The following is a 20,282-nucleotide window of genomic DNA, read 5'->3' as shown; positions in this document are numbered from 1 at the left end:
TGATTGGGCTAAGGTTCTCTTCAGTGATGAATCCAATTTTCAGTTGATGCCCACTCCAGCCAACTTACTGGTTAGGAGGAAGCCTGGAGAAGCCTACAAATCAGACTGTCTTGCCCCTACAGTAAAACATGGGGGTGGATCAGTGATGATCTGGAGTTGTTTCCATGTGGGTGGAACAGGGCAAATGCAATTGTGTGAAGGGCAAATGAACCAGGTCTTGTACAGGGCTACTCTTGAAAACAATCTTCTTCCATCAGCTGGAAAACTCTTTCCTGCCTCCAATGACTGGATTTTCCAACAAGACAATTCCTCACACTGCAAGATCAGTTAAAGCCTGGATGGAGAACCAGAACACTGGAACCATGCCTTGGCCTGCTCAATCACCAGATCTAAATCCAACTGAAAACCTGTGAAAAAAATCATCAAACACAAAATGGAGAACCACAAGCCCAAAAACAAAGCATTTTTTTTAAAAAAATTTGTGCAACAGGAATGGGCTGCTGTGAACAATGTCAGAAGCTGGTGGAGAGCATGCCAAGACGCATGGCTGCAGTCATCAAAAACAATGGTTATGCAATCAAGTACTAACTCCTGTGTGCATCATGTGACTAAAACAGACAGAAAAGAAAACATGGAATGTCTAAAAGCACTGTTTTTGGCAGTACAATGCCATAACTACTGATGTAAGAACTGAAATGATTTTGGTTATTATCAAGAAAACCATGGGAAATGGCTAGATATCAGCTCTTAAATTAAACTCTTATGAGCTGTTTTTGGTGTTATCATTATATGTGTCCAAACAAATGCACCTTTAGTTGTACCAGGCATTAAAATGAACAAGAAATTGAAGAAAACAACGGTGGTCTAATATTTTTTTCCATGACTGTATATGAAACAGACATACATTCATACAAAAAGACCTTAATTTGTGGAGACATGTTCTGTGGTCTGATGAAACTAAAACTGAACTGTTTGGCCACAGTGACCATCGTTACATTTGGAGGAAAAAGGGGGAAGCTTGCAAGCCTGAGAACACCATCCCAGCTGTGAAGTACGGGGGTGGCAGCATCATGTTGTGGGGGTGTTTTACTGCAGGAGGAACTGGTGCACTTCACAAAATAGATGGCATCATGAGGAAAGAACATTATGTGGAAATATTGAAGCAACATCTCAAGATATTGGTCAGGAAGTTAAAGCTTGGGGTCTGTGAAACATGGAAAAATGACCCTAAACATAACGCCAAACTAGTCATAAAGTGACTTAAGGACAACAAAATCAATGTTTTGGAGTGGCCACCACAAAACCCTGATCTCAATCCCGTAGAGAAATTGTGGGCTGAAAAGGCATGTACGAGCAAGGAGGCTTACAAACCTGACTCAGTTCCACCAGTTCTGTCAGGAGGAATGGGCCAGAATTCATCAAACTATAGTGAGAAGCTTGTAGAAGGAAACCCAAAACGTTTGATGCAAGTCATACAGTTTAAAGGCAATGCTACCAAATACAAAGGAAATGTATGTAAACTTCTTATTTTGAAGAAGGTAATAAAAAAAATAAATCTCTAAAAAAATTCTCTGTCATCACCCAGGCATTTAAAAAATAGACATATTTTTGGTAATCCTATCTGACCTTAAACAGGAAAAGTTTAGTCAAATTTAATGTCAGACAGTGAGAAAAAAAAAGGTTGTGTCTTTTTACACAGTGTATGCAAACCTCTGGTTTCAGCTGTGTATACACATGAGTATGTACAACAATGAGAAAACATAAATATTTAATAAATCTTCATACTTGCTGGCATTGTTTTTATGTACTTTTCAACAGTCTCTTTTGTACCAGTTTTGTACCAGTCTTGACTCCAAAGCATACTTGACCACACTGTGAGAACACTTTATGTATTTCCACATTTGTCTTGTAAGGGGAATTATGAAATCATTGGAGTCATGCTTGTAGTGCATTGTGAGAAACACAAGAAAACTGAATAAACTCAGTCCACTGCGCAAAATGTTATGGTGTATTTATTCAATACATTATTACAGTTATAAGAGTCAATTGCAGGAGGGAGCGCTGGAAGATCACTGGATGAAATGGAATTGCGGAATTAAAAATGTTACAATTACATGCATGTGTGTAAATTAACGGTGTAGGAGAAGGGGAGGTTTTTATTTCACTTCATCATTTCTGCACTGAGAATGAGACCTGTGCCTAAAGAACAATTTCTTTCAAGGTATTTGTACCAGCCTGCCTCTCTGTGTGGCCCAGCGACAGACCTGTCCAGGCTGTATCCTGCCTTTGCTTTGGGTCAGCTTTGACAAGGTCCAGCCTTCCCAGGAACCTGCAAAGGATAAAGTAATGAGTAGAAAATGGATTGGATGTATTTGCACCATTTTAAAGTTGCAGAGGCCTCCAAATACTCTATGCACATTTAAAAAAAACCCCCAAAAAACATTGACTTTTTGTACACCAGGGGGCAATGTTGATTTAGAGAGAAGGAAAAGAGAGGCTTGAGATTAAAATGAACATATATTAACTGGCATTATATCATCAATTAAAGGACCACTCTTTACATAAGTAAGGAAGACCCCGTCTTTACTTCTTCTTTCAGCTTCTTGATGCTGCTGTTATTGTCCTGATTTATTTATTTTTTAAATTATTATCATGATTATTTTCATGTGAATTCACATTAATTACAGTTTCCATTTATTGCAGCATTGTTACCACATTAGTTCAGTGAAAAATGCTGTCAGAGGACTGTTGTAACGCCTCTGTCCTGAGTCAACGTGCCATTGTTTTGCTGCCGCCATTAAAGCCAACTCTCTGCTTTAGCTGATTGGTGGATTCAACCGTCATAGCACCGCCTACTTTGAAGTGACGTATTTCATTGGTTAGAGTTTTGGGATTTAGTTTCGCCCCGCCCCTTGGCACGAAGTTAACCACGAGGATTGGTCTGAACAGCTGACAGTCTGACAAGCCGTGAAAAGTCTCACCTTCTGTTAATTTGATTGGTTGAGAGGCATAAGGGCCGCATCAGGTTAACACCGGGGATTGGTTAGAAAGACGTCAATCACGATTATATCCAAAGCCATTGGTTCCTGGTGCCGTTTACTTTTGGGGCTTTCCTCCAAAACCAGTTAGACAGGCATCGTTGGTCAGACATACTTCGGCTATTGTCACAGAAATGAGATGTTTTCATCCACGGAACCGATGATTCTGTGAATTTAACTTTACGCCAAGAAGTATCATAAAAGTGAGTAAAAACAAATTTCTCTCTGTATTTCTCACGGAGTCAGTGAACCGTAGTGTTGTAGTAGGATCATGTAGTGGGATCATGTGTCTCAGTTATTGTCACAGACATGAGATGAGTCGCGTTTTTATCACTTAATGCCACTTCTTTACACACCAACTACTGGCTTTTGTAAAAAGCGCTGTGATTGTGTCATGAAGTCCATGTGCTGTGGAGCTCAGACGGGATTTTTTACACCCTGCTCTAATAAGTAAATGGAAGTGGTTCCGATTGGCCATCCACGTTGAAGTTAATGATTAGCCGGGCTAGCTCAGCCGCAGTGACGGTAAAGCGGTCACAGCCAAACCTGGAACACGGACACATGTGTGCATCTATCGGTATGGCGAGCCCGTCTCCGGCTACATGTTCACACACGGTCCCTGGCCGCAGCTAGAAACGGGGATCGATGGCCAAAATAAAATGGGAGCAAGTTCTTTACTTGTTAGCTTGGAAGCTACCTACTGGCAGCTACCTAATTTTCAGTGAAATTGCTTACATTTTGGGCAAAAATGTCTAATTAAAGCCTAGATGTCATACATTGGAGGCTCTCCAGTGGAAGCTGTTCTATCAGTGAAGTGGGATTTTTAACCGTCGATCACTGCAGGTCTCCCTTTGTTCCCCACCTGGCTTCCTTCAGGAGGATATAAATGTTGTTGTAACACTATTTTCTGATTGTGCTGGTCAATTTAGTAACGTTGGATATACATACATACAGATGATTGAAGCAGGCTTGGCTGTAGAGAGCCTGTGAGCTGTGTGTGATGGAGCCTGAGCTGCTCAGCACACATGTTGATGCTGTCTGAGCAGCCACCATTACAAACCTGTCAACTTCTGAGACCGATCAAGTTCATTATATTGAAAATGAAATCAGATTGTGCTAGATTCCATATAATATTTTGTAAACTCGGTTTGGGTCTAAACTAGATTCTATCTGAAATGCATAGTTTTGAGAAATCACCTTATTATTTAACATGACAGTTGTCAGACTGGGTGTTATGGTTACCGAGCTAGCCTATGGCCTTCTTGGTACATTTACAAATAAGAAAAATGATGTTCTTCAGTGGGCTGAAGGTGGGGTAGTTGTTAGCACCTCGCAGCAAGAAGGTCGCTGGTTCGCGTCCCAGCAGTGGGATCTTTCTGAGTGGAGTTTGCATGTTCTCCCCGTGCAGCGTGGGTTCTCTCTTCCTCCCACAAGGTCCAAAAACATGTTGAGGTTAATTGGTGATTCTAAATTGTCTGTAGGTGTGAGTGTCTGTCTCTAAGTGTAGCCCTGTGATAGACTGGTGACCTGTCCAGGTTGTCCCCTGCCTTCACTCTAAGTCAGCTGGGATAGACTCCAGCCCCCCGCGACCCTGGTGAGGATTAAGCGGTGTATAGATAATAGATGGATGGATGGATGGATGGATGGTGTTCCTCAGTCAGCCCTCCAGTCTTTCTCAGTTGTGCCAGTTTACACGATCAGTCACCTCCAACACAGTAAGGTGAAGACCATGTTATAGAGAGACTTAGCAGTTCTGACAATTATGAGCATGCAGCTCGCCACTGTTCCACTGATTAGTTGTCAGTGAGCTAAACAAACAAATCAGTAGATACACCAGTGGTCAGTATTTGTACCGTTCAAGGGCGTGTGAGAGCCCACAAGGGCCGAGATATTGAAAAGATAGCCTACCAGTGTCCATCTCATAAACTGTCTTGACTTGTAAACAGAAAATCATCTGTTTTTGTCTGAAAACATGAGTAATGCAAACAGTAAGAAAAAACAATTAGGATAATAGACAGTGTTAGTCTCTGTATTAAAAGTTTAGTCATTTAATTTCAGTTATTGTGTTTTGAATTTAGTTGGATTTACAAAACATCAATAAGTGAACATTTTTACTGCCACTTGGAGTTTGTAGCCTGCATGACTGTAGCTGACTGCTGTGCTGGTTCTGGATCAGATTCCGTTTCTCTTCCTCTTTCATCTTATTCAGTGCATTATTTGCAGCTTCTTTAGTTTCTCGATGTTTTTGTCTCCACTGTTGCATCTGTTTCACCTCTCCTCACATCTTTCATTTTCTAGGCATATAAAAAGTTTGGGTTTTAAGAATCTGACCACACTTTTAAGCCAACTTGAACTACAAAGCTGTGAACAGTTAAAACAGCATTTTGTATGAACAACGTTAGGCCCACTGACGTGCTCAGAAGTAACTACTTTGTGATCTTTCATTTGACAGGTTGCTTTTTCCAGTTAAGATGTCACATGTCTTTCCACTGTACTCAGATTCAAATTCTGGCCCATAGAAGCTGCTCCTGCAGTGTTAACAGTCTGCTGTTGGCTTCAGCACAAATGGTGTAGCCCTGATGGGTTCATAATTAATCTGTGTTAAAAGGATGCAATGGTGCTGACATGGGCCATGTTGTTGTGAAAATAAAACTCTCAGTCCTAGAATATGTAGAGGAAACAATCGTTTTAGAGCATTAAGCTAAAAGGAAACAGAAAAATGTAAATAAGAACAGCCACATTGTTCCTTCCTAAATCATTATGGAGCATCAGTATTGGTCGGCCTCTTGAACTGATCCTGTTTTATTGTCCATCGTTAAATTGACTGTCTTTCACGTTTCCCTTTGAGTAAAAAAATCGAATAGAGAACTTTATCTTTGACAGTATTTTTTAATGTGCAGTATTCATTGTTTTACAAAAGAAAATTGACTCAGGGGTTATTTCATGCCAATTCACCTCGATTTCAGAACGTTTCCCAGTTCATGTCATTTTTTTACAACAAAAAAAAGTCATGCAAAAACTTCAACCTAAACCATGGAACCCTGCAAAATCCTACAGTTTTACATCAAATACTTTTTGAGTTGTAAATTTTTAAAAATAGGCCCCCTGTGTTAAATGTTATAACTTCTTTTGAAGCATCTTTAAAGCAGCTATTGCTTATGTTTCACAGGATTTGGCAGGTTGTTTTTTTTTTGTTGTTGTTTTTTTTTTTTTTTTTTTTGCTGAACATCCCTAAGAAAAAAAAAAAAAAAAAAAAGTTGGAACTTGTAATTATGTCCATAGCTTATGCAGATTGTTATTATTATTATTATTTTATTTTTATTTTTTTACAGAAATTAAAGTAATAAAAATCTGTATAATCAAAACAACAACAACAAAACAAACAAAAAAATGGATATCTACATTAATATTCACTCAGTTCAAACCTAATTTTTATTGTGGACTGAAACAGCTTAGTTTGTCATATAAAAGTGTAACTTGGTGCTAAATCAAACACTGACTGCCTGACTGAAAAGGTTGACAGAATCTGAATCAACCTGAGGACCACTGCAATGTGACACAATATTAAACTGCAGCTGATCAACAGTGACTCTGTGTGACTGATCATCTGTCTAAGGTGAAGAAATGTTCACAGCTGCTGCTAGATCCTGATTGGCCCTTTTCCCATCAGGATCATTTGTAGCTAAACCTAATTAGTAATGAAGTTAGTACTGTTGCTCTGTGCGTAAATGCTCACAGCTCTCTCTCTCTGCTGCTGTCTGGTGCTGCAGGTTAGTAATAGCTGATGAAGAATTAGTCCTAAACAGCTGAAAACTGAACTGTCATTCTGGTTGTGACAGCTCCCCTGTCTGATGTGAAGACATGGAGACCTCCAGACTGATCTGCTCTCCATGCTCTCTTGGCAACAATGTGTAATTTTAGGAATTTAATTAGTTATCAGCTCTGTTGTTCTGTGTGCAGCTGAGCACCTCTTTGGAGATCCAGCGGCTGTCTGAATCTGCAGGTATTAAACAAACTCAGGGCCAGTAGTTCCAAACGGTTTGAAGAAACAGTTTAACATCTTGTAAGGAAAAAAACTCAGATTACATAAATTATTGGTGATTATCGTTCATCTTTAAGCTGTTCTTATTATTGCAGACATTTTCTTTTGTTGCCTTATCGATTTGAAAGCGTAGCGCAAAGTGCATGAGTCTTGTGATTTGTGCACTCGGACTGTGTATTTGAGCATCTCTGTGATGTTTTCAGACAAATACTGGTGCTAAAATGTGAAAAAAATCTTTCCCTAGCTCACTTCAAGCAACTCAGAGTGCTGCTACGTGTACATGTCCTATTGGTTAAGGTGACGGCTCAGTTCAGACTTGTGCCATGTTGAAAGCTATACGGACATGTTACTATGGTTAACCAAGTAACTTCTAGACATGCAGCCACCTTGTTCTGCTGCTGTCAGATTAATGGAACAGAATGCATGTCTGAAAGAGAGAGGCAGACTCTAAGAGAAAGATGATTTGCTGAATTGGAAATGGCAAAAAACAAAATGCACAACGCAGCTGGTGAAATAAAATGGGTGGAGGCTGAGGCTGGAGAGGGAATGGTGTTGCGGAACCTGGCGTAGTGACTGGTGGGTTGGCAGGAGAATAGCTGAGCTGAGCGAGCCGTGCTGGTGGTAACTGGACTTCAGCGGAGTGAGCAGACTGGTTTACACAAGGCAACGAGAATTCAAATGCAGACAGCAGACTAAGCAGGCAAGCCAGAAAGCACAAGGCGCAACAAGTAACTGAATGGAGTTTGGCTGTATTGGCTCCTCGTATCCACTCCTCGCCATACTAGACTGGCAAGGAGTAGAATTAAGGATCCAGGGGTTTCAGTATTGCAGGGGCTGCTTGATATAGTATAATTTGGAGTCAGTCCGCGGGTGGATGGGAAGCCAGGAGATAACTGAGAGCGTTGCCCAAAACACACACATACAGAGAGAGATACCCCTTCATTACTCAGGGTATTGAGAAGCACTGCCAGCCTATTAAATTAGTTTGTGTCTGTAGCCTTATGCAGGTAAATGATCACATGCTGCCACTGACGTATGCACAATCGTATGCCAAGGCGATAAAATATGTACACTTGATCAATAGCAATAACAAAATACTTTGATAGAATCTTTCATAGTTTCATTTACTGTATGCCAACAACCGTGAAAGCAAACAAAAAGTTCAGTTCCATGAACCCAGGCAGGCTCCCATAAACTGTCATTACCAGTCTATTGTTCTGCTTGATAGTGGAGCTCATAGACTGTATAAAAGATGGACGTAGCAACCAGCCCTGAAAATGAAGCCAACCCGGAAGTGTCAAAAACCTGCAACATCACTACGTCCACTAGCTGCTGGCTCCAAAAAGCCCTGGCTCCCATAGACTTGAATTGGAAAAGAAGTGATCACAGATCATGAAATACTGCATTCCTACAGCTCAGGATTTTTTTCTTATTAGTTTTCATAGTCAAATCCAGAGATCAGGTGGCCAATCTGAAAATAAATCAATACTGAATTTTTAAAAATCGTCAACATTTTGCGGGGCAAGGGGCGTGGCTGGCTTGATTGACAGTCGGCAGCGACGATGCAGACGAAGCGAGCAGAAGGCGGTAAATGTGGGCGGGCAGAGAGGGCCTGCCTCTCAATCCGTCTGACCAATCGCTGCTCCTATGGCTCCGCCCCCCTCCGACGATTTTTGCGTCACTGGCTCCAAAAATCCAAGATGTCAACCAGGAAGTAGCAAAACCCTGGCTTCATTTTCTCAGTGCAGAAACCAATGGGTGACGTCACGGTAGCTACGTCCATCTTTTATACAGTCTATGGTGGAGCCTCTTTAGTCGCCATCACTCTCCCCATGGCTTCCTCGAAGGTGTCCGGGGTGTGCACAGCCTGTGCTTCTTATCATCCCTGTCCACACTGGCAGAGTGGGGTGGCCGGATGATGGAAAGCAATGTGTGGTCCCCTTCAGAACCTTGACCTCAGTGTGGTGGCTTCATCCTCCCGGCGCCTCCACGTTCTGCTGGTTTTCTTTATTTAATGCATAACACAGTGAAATAATATTTGTTTCCATGTATGTGTCTAAATGTTTGTAATTGTTTTTGAAATGATCGCCTGTGTCCTTTTTAATCAACAAGCTAAATCGGTTAAATCCAAATGAAACCTTGCTTCTCCTGCTCTTTATTAAAAACAGGTTTTAAAATTATCCATTAAAAGCTATCAAGTCAAGTGAAAATGTTTATGGTGATACATTTCTCAGCTGTATTCTGTAGCTATACTGTTGCCCAGTGTACATCATCACTATATCTACAGCAGTGAATGGCCCACTGGTTTCGGTTTTGGTTAAATCATCTTGGCTACTCATGCCGGTTGGTGGCCAACTGTTGTCCAATCTGGAAATTTAGTGCACTCAGTACTTACAGAATGGACTGTCGTGTGTCCTTTCTGAGCATGTGAATTGATTTTTAGTGTTGACTGAGGTGGACTCTGTCCCCTAAAGATAAACTTGTAAGAGTTTATCTATGGTAAGGATGCATGCAGATGGAGTTTTTTAAAGCTCCAGCCTGCTGAAGAATTCTGAAATGAATAATATACCACCCATGCTTCCCTCTAGGGCTTTCTCTTATCAGGATGTCAAGACCACACAAGTTTAGATTTTGTTTAGTCTAACGTAGAGTTGTCTCTACCAGGGTAGATCCACAGATCCATGAGAACGGTAGCTTTAAGGTGCAGTATGAGCCAGTCACTACTGTCAGGCGTGTGGTCATTAAAACTGTATTTACTGCACGTGTCAGTCAACTCGGTGTGCTTTGCCTCCCACTGGTTAAAGCAAGTCCTTGTTTGTAAAGACAATACAGAAGCTTTTTCACTTTATCACTTTTTGATGTTTTTCAAGACAACTTCATTATGGTAATTACTTGTATACATCTGTTGAAACGTCCCTAGAAATGGGCCTCTTGACACACACACACACACACACACACACACACACACACACACACACACACAGTGGTCCAGGGCAACAAGTTCAGCGGTGCAGCTATGCTAGATGGGAGTAAACAAGCTCGGACCCACTGACTGCTCGTCTCTTTACAAGGACTCACTCTATTCAGTTGCTCTGTTGATATTCCACTGGTGAGCTGTGCTACTGCAAGATACCACTGTGTTTGCGCATGTATGTATTTGTTGGGGGTGTAACTGTATTTTCCCTGAACTGTACAGAACTCTGGGTACGGTATAGAACTTTAGTTTGGTATCGCCTGTGATCCCAACAGCTACTCTCAGGATAGTCTATGAACCTGCAGTGCACCTGTTTTTGACAACATGTTGAGGATTTTCAGTTTATGTTCTACTTGACTTCATGTTTTTAATCCAGTAGTGTCAGATTTTTTTCTGCAGTTAGGTCCTGGTGGCAGCAGGTTAAACAAGTTAATTCAGGCTTTTAACAAGGATATGTAGCAGCCAGCCAGTGGGTCCTAGGAGAAAAGTCTTGGCCCTAAAAGCCCAAATTTCTTGGTCTGACGCTTTCTAATGCCACTACTCCATCGTATACACAGATCTTAAATATTGCATATTTTGAGTTTGCCTACTCTTTGGAAACATTGTTAGACTCCTTGTGCATTTTAGCCATGCACAGTCTGTACATAGCTACTAATATTGGACATTTTCACTTAGGGGTGTACACACTTTTGTTGCCAGCGGTTTAGACATTAATGGCTGAGTTATTTTGAGGGGACAGTAAATGTACACTGTTGTACAAGCTGTACACTGACTACTTTACATGGTAGCAAAGTGTCATTTCTTCAGTGTTGTCACATGATAACATATAATAAAATATTTGGAGAAACTCACTTCGGGGACATACTGTAGTCTCCAGGGGCCTGGATGAGATGTTTGTGGCTTAGCAAGGTATTTTAAGCTTAAAGCCAGAGTTTCAGTGACACAAGGGTGTCTCCCTTTTACTCTACTCGATAACCATGGCAACAGAGACTTGACCTCACAACGGTAGACATACAATCACACACTCAAGCACACATGTGCGCACTAACAATTGTGTCCTGAGCATGCTGTGTGTACGTGCATATGAATGCGCTCGTGTGTGCGCATGCTTCTCATCCTTTGTTGTCCATTCACAGCACAGTCCAGGCACAGGCACACATTCTTGTCAAGTTTGCACTATGACATATTAAAGTGACACACTAAACATTCTCTGACTGATTTGTTGTGACTCTGCTCTAAAACTGCACGTCAGCAAATGCTGATGATGCATTTGCACACAAACAGGAGCGGTGTTGAGGATGCTGACACAGCATTCCTTCTAATCTGTAGTGCGTTGTAAAGGTCTGTGTCCACTCATCTTTCTGTGAAGTCTAACAGCATGTCACTAATAATACAATCTGTGTGACATCTATCAGTCTGCAGTTAGATTGGTGACAGCTGACCCTTAGACTACACAGCATTAGAGCCTTCTCACTATATAAGGAAATAGTATCATGAGCTCCTGATAGTATACGAAGGTCTTACGAAGAGGTCACCACATTTATCTTTCACCTGAGGAGAGATAAACCATCATCAAACATTCATCAACGTCACAGTTTCTGTCAGTAAATAATGAGCTTGGAAAATCCTTTTTCAGGTACAGACCCCACCAGAAATATCTTCATCAGCATCTTATTTGTTTATCCTCATAATCTTTCAAAACATATTTACACAAATCTTGCTTTTGATTGAGCGAAATATTCAATTGTGATATAAATGGTGCTTAATGGCACCCCTTCATTTGATATTTTGTGCAAGTTTCTTTTGCCAAGATTATCGGCTGTAGATATTTTCCTGTAATGCACGATTAGGTTGGTAAACATGTGGCACTTATCTGAGACCTTCATAAAGAATCTCTGTAATTTTTTAAAATGTTGAAGTCCATCCTATCGACTCTCCTCGTCATCTCCTCCCACAGAATTTCAATGAACTTAGTTGGCTGTGATGACCATGGAAAAGCCTTTTTTCTGCAGTCAGTAAATCATTTTTGTATAGACTGTGAGGTGAGCTTTGAGCTATATTTCGGCTGGATCAGAAACAGGCATCATGTCAGAATACGGTTCAGAGAAAAGGCAAATATGCAAGAGAGAGAAGCATGGATTCGGTTAAAGGAGTTAAGATGTGCTCTTTGACACAATATATAACTCGGGGACAATCAGAGACTTGCCCCAAAGCCACTTGTGTATTGTTGTTGGTCAGCTCCTTCACCAAGATCCTACTAGCCTGGATACTTGGTTAAGCTGAATGTACAACTCTAGAAGGAGTCCTGGTGGTTTCATGGGTTGGTTTCTGTCCTTACATACAGTGTGAATAATGGGACCCTATATACACAGCTGTGTACCTTTTCCTATGGAATATATCCAGTGAATTTACTTTGTCATAGGTGGAGTCCTGTCAAGTTCATCTCAAGAATAAAAGAAACACTATAAAATGACCTAACCACAATGTGGAGTACCACAGCAAAGGGCCTGAATTCTTGTAAATGAGATATTTTAGATTCAAAAGACTGGAATGACCCAATAGCAAAGTGGTTTAGGGCGCGTACTATGTAGGTGCAAATGTAATCAAGTAATGAGTCGTTGGTTTGATTGCTGACCAGCCAGACACTCACTGCATGTCTTACTAACATCTCCTGTCTTTCTCCACTGCATTACCTACATCTATATTCTTTGTTGTTATGGGTTATTGAGTATACTTTGGTGAGATTTTGAAATTTACAGCTCAGTGAACTGTGCAAAAAGTGTAGAGGTCTAAATATGTCCCAACTCCATTGTATGGAAATGTAGGAGACTTGGAAAAAAATGTTTTTCTGTTTTAAGTCAAGCGACATTATCTACAAGGCGTCCGCTCTCTTTCTCCTTCTTTTCCTGTGTCTCTTCAGCTGTCCCCATCAAACAGCAAAAAAACTAAAAGTTAAATGTATATTAAATTATTTTTTTTAAAAAGTGTTTCCCATGTCCTAATTGACGTTTGAGGGGGTCTTTTCTGTGTAACAGGCACAGTCAGTCAGTCCCAGTCTGTAATCATACAGCCAATAAGATAGAGCTGTGGGCGGGACATGGCTTGAACCCACAGAGTGACTGTAGAGAAAGATAGCCAGCTGCATCCGAGCCAAAGTAGGATGCCTAAATTATTTTGCAACAACGGGTCAATTTTAAAATTTTATACATTAGTGATACCTTAAAAATGCCCAAAATTGGCCTAAATAATTAGTCGGGCCGGTTATCAGTCGATCCATACTGGATAAGTATTAATGCTACCATAATTCCCTACAGATATACTTAATAACTTGATGACAAAATTACTCCCAGTCTGCAGAAGTTTGGCAGAACAGAAATTTTCCAGCATGGTAGCTATCAATAGCACACAAGAGTTTCTGAAGAAGGATAAAGCCAAGTATGCCGCCTGACGAGAATCCAACAGAACACCTTTGAGGTATTTTAAAAAGGGTAAAGCAACACAACCCCTCCAGCGAAAAACAAACTGCTGCTCAACTTAGAAGTAATCTGAGTACTGTAAGGTGATACCATTTAGAATCATTTGACTTTTAAGTGAAATTACACAGGTGTTCACCACTTAAAATGTATTCATCCATCCATATAGTATAATCGCTGCTGAGCCAACTGTGTGACTGTTTTCCTTTTCCTGTCCTTGTCATTGAAATAGGAGAGATTGCTTCAAGAGACTCACTGGAGGTACCAAACGGAGCTGCCATGTCGGTGACTGTTCATGAGAATCGGAAATCCCGCACCAGCACAGGCTCCATGAACATCTCACTGTTCCACAAGCCTTCCCATCCCGACAGTGTTCTGACCCACCTGAACACGATGAGGAAACAGTGCATGTTCACTGATGTCACTCTGTGGGCCGGAGATCGTTCTTTCCCGTGCCACAGGTATGGTCTTCCTCCTACACTGACGGTGCATTTCAATGGAGACGGTCACAAAAAACTTTTGTATAGATACATTTGACTTTATCTTGTGTTTTATAACCTCTGAACCTGTGAGCTTCACTGACACTGATGCTGTGTTTGGATCCTGTAGGGCAGTCCTTGCGGCATGCAGTCGTTATTTTGAGGCAATGTTCAGTGGAGGACTACGAGAAAGCCTGGACAGTGATGTCAATTTCAGAGACAGTATACATCCTGAGGTACAGCTGCTGTCACCGACAACTACTCTACTGTATAGTTCCTGTTGAATAATAAAACTTCTCTGTGTTTGAGAGGTTAAAGTGCATGTTGTTTGGGTGGTGTGTCGTGTTTTAAAGTCACACTTTTTCGTTACAACACAGCTAGGCTGGTGGAGTTGAGCTCAGTGAAGAGAGAATGGCTGTAATGATCTACAGCATACAACAACACTGCAAAAGCAAGAGCACAAGTGCAATAAAGCAAACGTCCGACTGCTCATGAAATGATACGTTATGTGTACAGTAAATGGAGTCCAGGGTGGGGAATTAGCAGCCTGTACTCTGTAATGCTTTAACTTTGTGACAGAAAGACATGAACCACCTCAGGGTCAGTGCCTTTAAAAAAACAAACAAGCACGGAACACCTAGAAACACACAATATACTTACCCTAGATGTCCTTCCTAACCTGCCCAGTCCTTTCAGTGTGATTCTAGAAAAAAATTGTGCATTTGTTAACATTGGGCTGGACTATTGGGATTCTTTATTACTAGGATATTCCACTAAAGATTTTCAGTTGATCCAAATTGCTAATTATTGACTCTGTCGCCATAATATTTTAAAGTCTCGACCTCACCATGTAAAGTAGCCTGAGATGAAATATGTTATCATTTGGCACTATGTAAATAAAACTGAATTGAATGAACGATTCACTCCATGGCCACCAGGACATTACCCTGTGATTTATAGTTTTTGTTAGATAATTATTTTTGACTGCTGACTATGCACTTTTTTCTGCTTCATGTGTTTTCACTTGCTTTGTTTTCTCATTGCTACTCGCTCTCTCTGTCTCTCTTTCCTCTCTTGATGCAGCTCCCTTTCTCTCTCTTCTACTCATGCTCTCAACCTACACTACCTCCCATGTTTCTACATTTGCTATTGAACATTACTTATGTCAGTACCGAGTGCCACTTGTATTAACATTACTTATATTAATACAAGTGGCACCAAACACTCACATTTTCTGAATGGAGTAGTGCACAAGTGAAGCTGCTGCCAGGTCTGTGTTTGACCAAGCACACACGTTCAGTCCTTTAAACTTTGTCCCAATAGTTCCTGAACCATAAAAACAAGTCCTATTTTTTTACATCTAGAACTATCCCTCAGAAGCTAATTTAATCCCAGGCTCCTCTGGTTGAAATGCAAGTTTGGTTAATTTAGTTTCCCAAAAGATTTTTCATCCCTAGGAAAGTTTTTGGAAAGTCTGTGTAATAGTGACACCAAAAAGATTTCTGTACTGAAATGTCTTTTTGGTGGAGATGTACGGTACTATGCTAACTTTAGACACTAAAACAAAAGTAAGGATGATTTCAATAATTATTGTACGCATTGTGGAAGTCGACAAAAAGAGAGACGAGAGTTGAGCTTGAGTCTCTGTTCCTTTATTTGACTCCACTTCCAGCAAGACTCACTCACAGTTCGTAGCTTTTTATACAACATCCGCTTTCCCACGACCCGGAAAACCTTACCCCTGCTCCCTTCAAAATAATAGTGTCCTTTGTGTGTGTGAGACCTACAGAACTAGAGAACACCACAGCATAGCTTTTATTTATTTATCAGTGAACTTAATTTTAAAAAGTGTGGTAAAGAGTGAAAACCTAAATCAATGTTTAGTGTGAGCACTGTTTACCTTTAAACGGCACCGGTTCTCCTCAGAACACATGTTCAGTTGTCAGTGCTGACTAAGATCCCCAAAGTCTCCCTCAAATGTTGTGTTAGGCTCCACATTTTAATGCATGTCAAAGGATAAGATAGTATGCTTCATTGTATCATACAGTGCATCTTTGTGGAACTAGATACATTGGCTGTATATCTCTGATCATTTATAAATTCATGATATGTGAAAACATTAAACTTATTTTATTGAGGAAAAGTATGAGCAACTTGGGCACGGGACATTGTCAGATATGAAAATATTTCCTTTGAGCTCACAGAACCATTATAATTAGATGCTGTATCAAACTGTTGTTGAGATTGCGATGTCAGTTGCTAACTATCCATTCACTCTGCTAGGTCTTGGAGCTTCTGCTGGACTTTGCCTATTCTTCTCGAGTCATCATAAACGAGGAGAACGCCGAGTCACTGTTAGAGGCGGGCGACATGTTGCAGTTTCATGACATTCGGGATGCAGCAGCAGAGTTTCTAGAAAAAAACCTGCATTCCTCCAACTGCCTGGGGATGATGCTGTTATCAGACGCTCATCAGTGTAAAAGACTATACGAGCTGTCATGGCGCATGTGTCTGCTCCACTATGAGACGGTAAAAAAGACTTTTCTGACTTGTTTATATTTTTAAACTCACCTAATTACTAAGTTCCTGCTTCTGTGGCATTAGATGGTTTTCCACTGCAGGACTTTGCAGGCTGTTTTAGAGCAAATGTTTGTGTATATTCCAACAACAAGAGCTGCCCTGTTGGACCTTTTTCAGGGCTGAAAAAGTAGTTTTTTATTTTTCTGCCCTCTTGATCACCTCATTGAGTAGCAGTCATCTACTCCCAAACATCGCCATGTTCAGCAGATAATTTACCATGCAGGCTAACATAACAAACCCTTGTTGCAGTTGCGGTACACTTGGAATAAACGTTGTGTCACTATCCATTACGGCAGTCGTTCTTCTTGGGCCACGACCCCCAAGATAACATAAGTTTGGGTTCATGACCCCCCAGTTTGAATTTTTAATATGGCATGAGTAACAACTTTTTTTTGTTCATGCATTAATGTGTTAAAAATTAATGTGTTAATTCCACAGATTGATCTCTTTACATTAACACGTTAATTTTCTATTAAATGAATGAATGAATTGAATTTATTTCGAACAAATGAAAGGGAAGAAATATAAAAACAAAATAAAATAATTTTAAAAAGAGCAAAAAACTATAATAATAATATGGCATTATAAAATCATAATATTAACAAGTTCGAAAAAGGAGTGGGAAGAAGTATACACTTTTAATTTTGACAGCCCTAATACAAATTTATTTGATAAATGTAGGCTTTATTTTATTTTATTTTATTTTATTTTTTGACAATGATCTGGCAACCCCCTGAAATTATCTTGGGATCCCCAGGGGGGTCCCGACCCCCAGTTTGAGAACCACTGCACTACAGCACTCGATTTTAGAAATCAAATTAAGTGAAATGATGATTATTTTGTGATTACACACACACACACACACACACAAATCACACACACAAAAAAAGCTCCAGACTATAAAACCAATAGACCATTTTCTAAAAAGTACTGGACAAGTTATTTTCTTAAGTATAAATGTCAATAGGATTATAAATTAGGGTTTTCTTACTTGTGGAACAGATGTCTTCAATGCTACAAGGATTCCATGGAATATAGCTGTAAATGCACAAAAGCAATAAAGCTGACTGTATGTAAGTCAGCATTTAGCAGCCATACACAGACAGACACAGACTGTTGGATGATAAAACTGAAAACAAACTTGCTACATTTGTGGATCTAAAAGCATTCGGGAAATATTTTATTTACTATTTTTCAGATTCCATCTTTCACTTAGCTGTTAGTTGACTGTGCTTTTCTGTAAGTAGCAGTGATTAATTAATGGGATGTGGTGTATACGTCATTAAAATATAGCATCACAAGGATTTAATTTGCACTTAGTGTTTTGTTGCTGAGCTTCCCAATTACAAACACCACAAATGCCGGAGAACTGTTCCTCTACTTTCCGACAGTATGTTGACGTCTTTATTCCTTTAATTATTATCTGAACAGGAAACATAGCAGAAAATACGTGTTTGACTTACATATTATACATCTAATCCAAGTGTTTGTGCTTTAGGTAAGAGAATCAGAGGACTTCTACAGCCTGTCTAAAGATAAACTGCTGGAGCTGATTCTTAGTGATGAACTGGAGATAGAAGATGAACAGGTGAGTGATTCTGTTTCTTTTTTTCATTCTGTCAGTTTCAATTGTTATTTGAAACAGTGATCATATTCCATTTTTACAAATATATTTAGTTCCTCTCCTTCAAGCAAACAGTAACTCGGCTGTCTTACTGCAAATTTGGCAGGTTGTGTTTAACTCTGTGATGCGGTGGGTTCGATACGACTTGGAGGGTCGGCGTCTCCATTTACCAGAGCTGTTGAGGGGCATCAGGTTGGCTCTGCTGCCGTCTGAATGTTTGCTGGAAGCTGTAGCTTGTGAAGAGCTGGTTATGGCTGACAAGAGGAGCAGGTAAGCTCTATCAGATAAATCACAATGAACTGTCTCTTTACTTCCCTGATTTCAGAGATTACAGTATTTAAAGCCACACATTTAAAATATTATTAGTAATTGTATATACATATTTGGCCATTTACAATATATTGTGTTTGTAGTTTTATAGAAATCCCTACAATACATATACAAGGTGGGTCATGTCAGATAATGTGAACACATTGTGAAAAGCAGCTGGTTACTCCAGGTGGATCAGAGGAGGCACCAGTCTGTCTGCTCTCTCTCCAGGCCAACGGATTCTATAGGCTTGAAAGGTCATAAAAAATGCATATCACAGCACAAAAACAAAGCACACTTCCCAAGCAATATACGGCTTTAGTAATAACAACAACAAGCATTACGATGCTGTTTATCATACCAGAATGTATCAGCATTCACTATCTTGCTTTTCCAGATAACATTCCAACTCAGCTTTAATTCATTGACTTGCAAGTACATTCAGGGTTTGTTAAGCTGCTTGTTTTGTTTGTCTTTGGTTAAAAGGGGAAAGAAAAAAGTCTGTGTTATTGAATGTGAGACTGACTGTGTCCAGTTACAGTTTACACAACATATCTGCTGTGGTTAGGCTGGGAAGCCGAGCACATATTAACGTGAAAGTTAGAGTCTTTGGATTTTAGGTGAAGAGCCACAATGAACTAAGAGTTCCGGGGAGTGTGTGCGGCGGCGCTTTTTTGATATTTGGGGTTTTTTTTTTTTGGTCTCGACAAAATATAGCGTTTGTGTGAGATGTGAGATATCTGAGGGTTTTTTTCTCCTTTTTTTTTGAGTGTGTTTGTATTCATGTGGGTGTTGGTTTTTTCTTGTTCGTGTTTCTGTTCTTCTTGGCACAATCGTGTGCTGTTGTTTTTTTTTTTGTGTTTTTTTATTGTGGAGCACTGTGGGGTATTAAAAATTTTGTGATTTTAAACGCTGTTGTTGTGGATGTTGTGGGGGGGGTGTAGAACTGTGTTACGTGTGTGTTATATTTTTTTTTCTGTTCTGTGTGGCGGGTTTTTTTTGTGAGCTGTGCGTTTTACCTGTTAAACTTCATATATTTAAACATGATATTGTATTAAAGTGCATTTAGATCTGACCCTGTACCATAACACACGATATGACTTTATGTTTTACCAAATTAAAATGAAATTAAGTTACTGATTGAATATTCTCTGTAGTTAATCCGTTGTCTAACCTGTGTTCTGTCAGCTGCAGTACCAGCAGAGTAAACAGACCAACCATAGAAGCGTATGCATAGATGGGCGTGCATCCAGAGCTGTTTTCCAGAGAAATCCGAGTCAGGAGGTTGGTTAGGTCATCTGTAGACAGAGCAAACAGAAGTCAGCATGGCAATAACAGAGAGGTACAAAAACAAAATATGCCAATGACTGGAACGAGTCTGACTAAGCAACACAGTGTACTCTGAGCTGAGCATTTACAGCAGAATAGCTAATGAGTAACATGTGACCAAGCCTCCTGCACAGCTGCCTCCACTCGTACAGTTAACAGCAGACGTGAAAGCAGCTGTGGTTGTTGACAGACAATGAGATAAAGCTCTTTCGCTGAAAAGGATAAACAGATTTGTCGCTATCGCTTGTATGATGTTTTGCCTCTGTTCTGCAGGTCAATAGTGGAAGAGGCAATGCAGTGTAAGAAGAAAATCCTTCAAAATGATGGAGTGGTGACGAGTCCATGTGCCAGACCACGCAAGGCAGGACACACGCTGCTTATACTGGGAGGCCAGACCTTCATGTGTGACAAAATATATCAGGTAAAAGACAGAC

At 40.2% G+C, this 20,282-nt stretch overlaps 1 protein-coding gene across 1 annotated transcript in view; it reads left to right on the top strand.

Annotated features, from left to right (window-relative positions):
- Nucleotides 1-3,182: 3,182 nt before the first annotated feature.
- Nucleotides 3,183-20,282, top strand: part of enc2 (ectodermal-neural cortex 2) — a 34,291-nt gene continuing 17,191 nt past the window's right edge. The window contains exons 1-7 of the mRNA XM_008304442.1: nucleotides 3,183-3,241; nucleotides 13,760-13,988; nucleotides 14,137-14,242; nucleotides 16,290-16,535; nucleotides 18,085-18,174; nucleotides 18,317-18,480; nucleotides 20,122-20,269. Coding sequence (XP_008302664.1) covers nucleotides 13,807-13,988; nucleotides 14,137-14,242; nucleotides 16,290-16,535; nucleotides 18,085-18,174; nucleotides 18,317-18,480; nucleotides 20,122-20,269 — 936 coding nt within the window. The 5' untranslated portion in view covers nucleotides 3,183-3,241; nucleotides 13,760-13,806. The remainder of the gene's footprint in view (nucleotides 3,242-13,759; nucleotides 13,989-14,136; nucleotides 14,243-16,289; nucleotides 16,536-18,084; nucleotides 18,175-18,316; nucleotides 18,481-20,121; nucleotides 20,270-20,282) is intronic.

This window comes from Stegastes partitus, unplaced genomic scaffold (genome assembly GCF_000690725.1).
Source record: "Stegastes partitus isolate 25-593 unplaced genomic scaffold, Stegastes_partitus-1.0.2 Scaffold2222, whole genome shotgun sequence".
Classification (NCBI taxonomy): Eukaryota; Metazoa; Chordata; class Actinopteri; family Pomacentridae; genus Stegastes; species Stegastes partitus.
The sequence above is the reverse complement of the archived record's forward strand: the minus strand, read 5'-3'. Positions and strand labels throughout refer to the sequence as shown.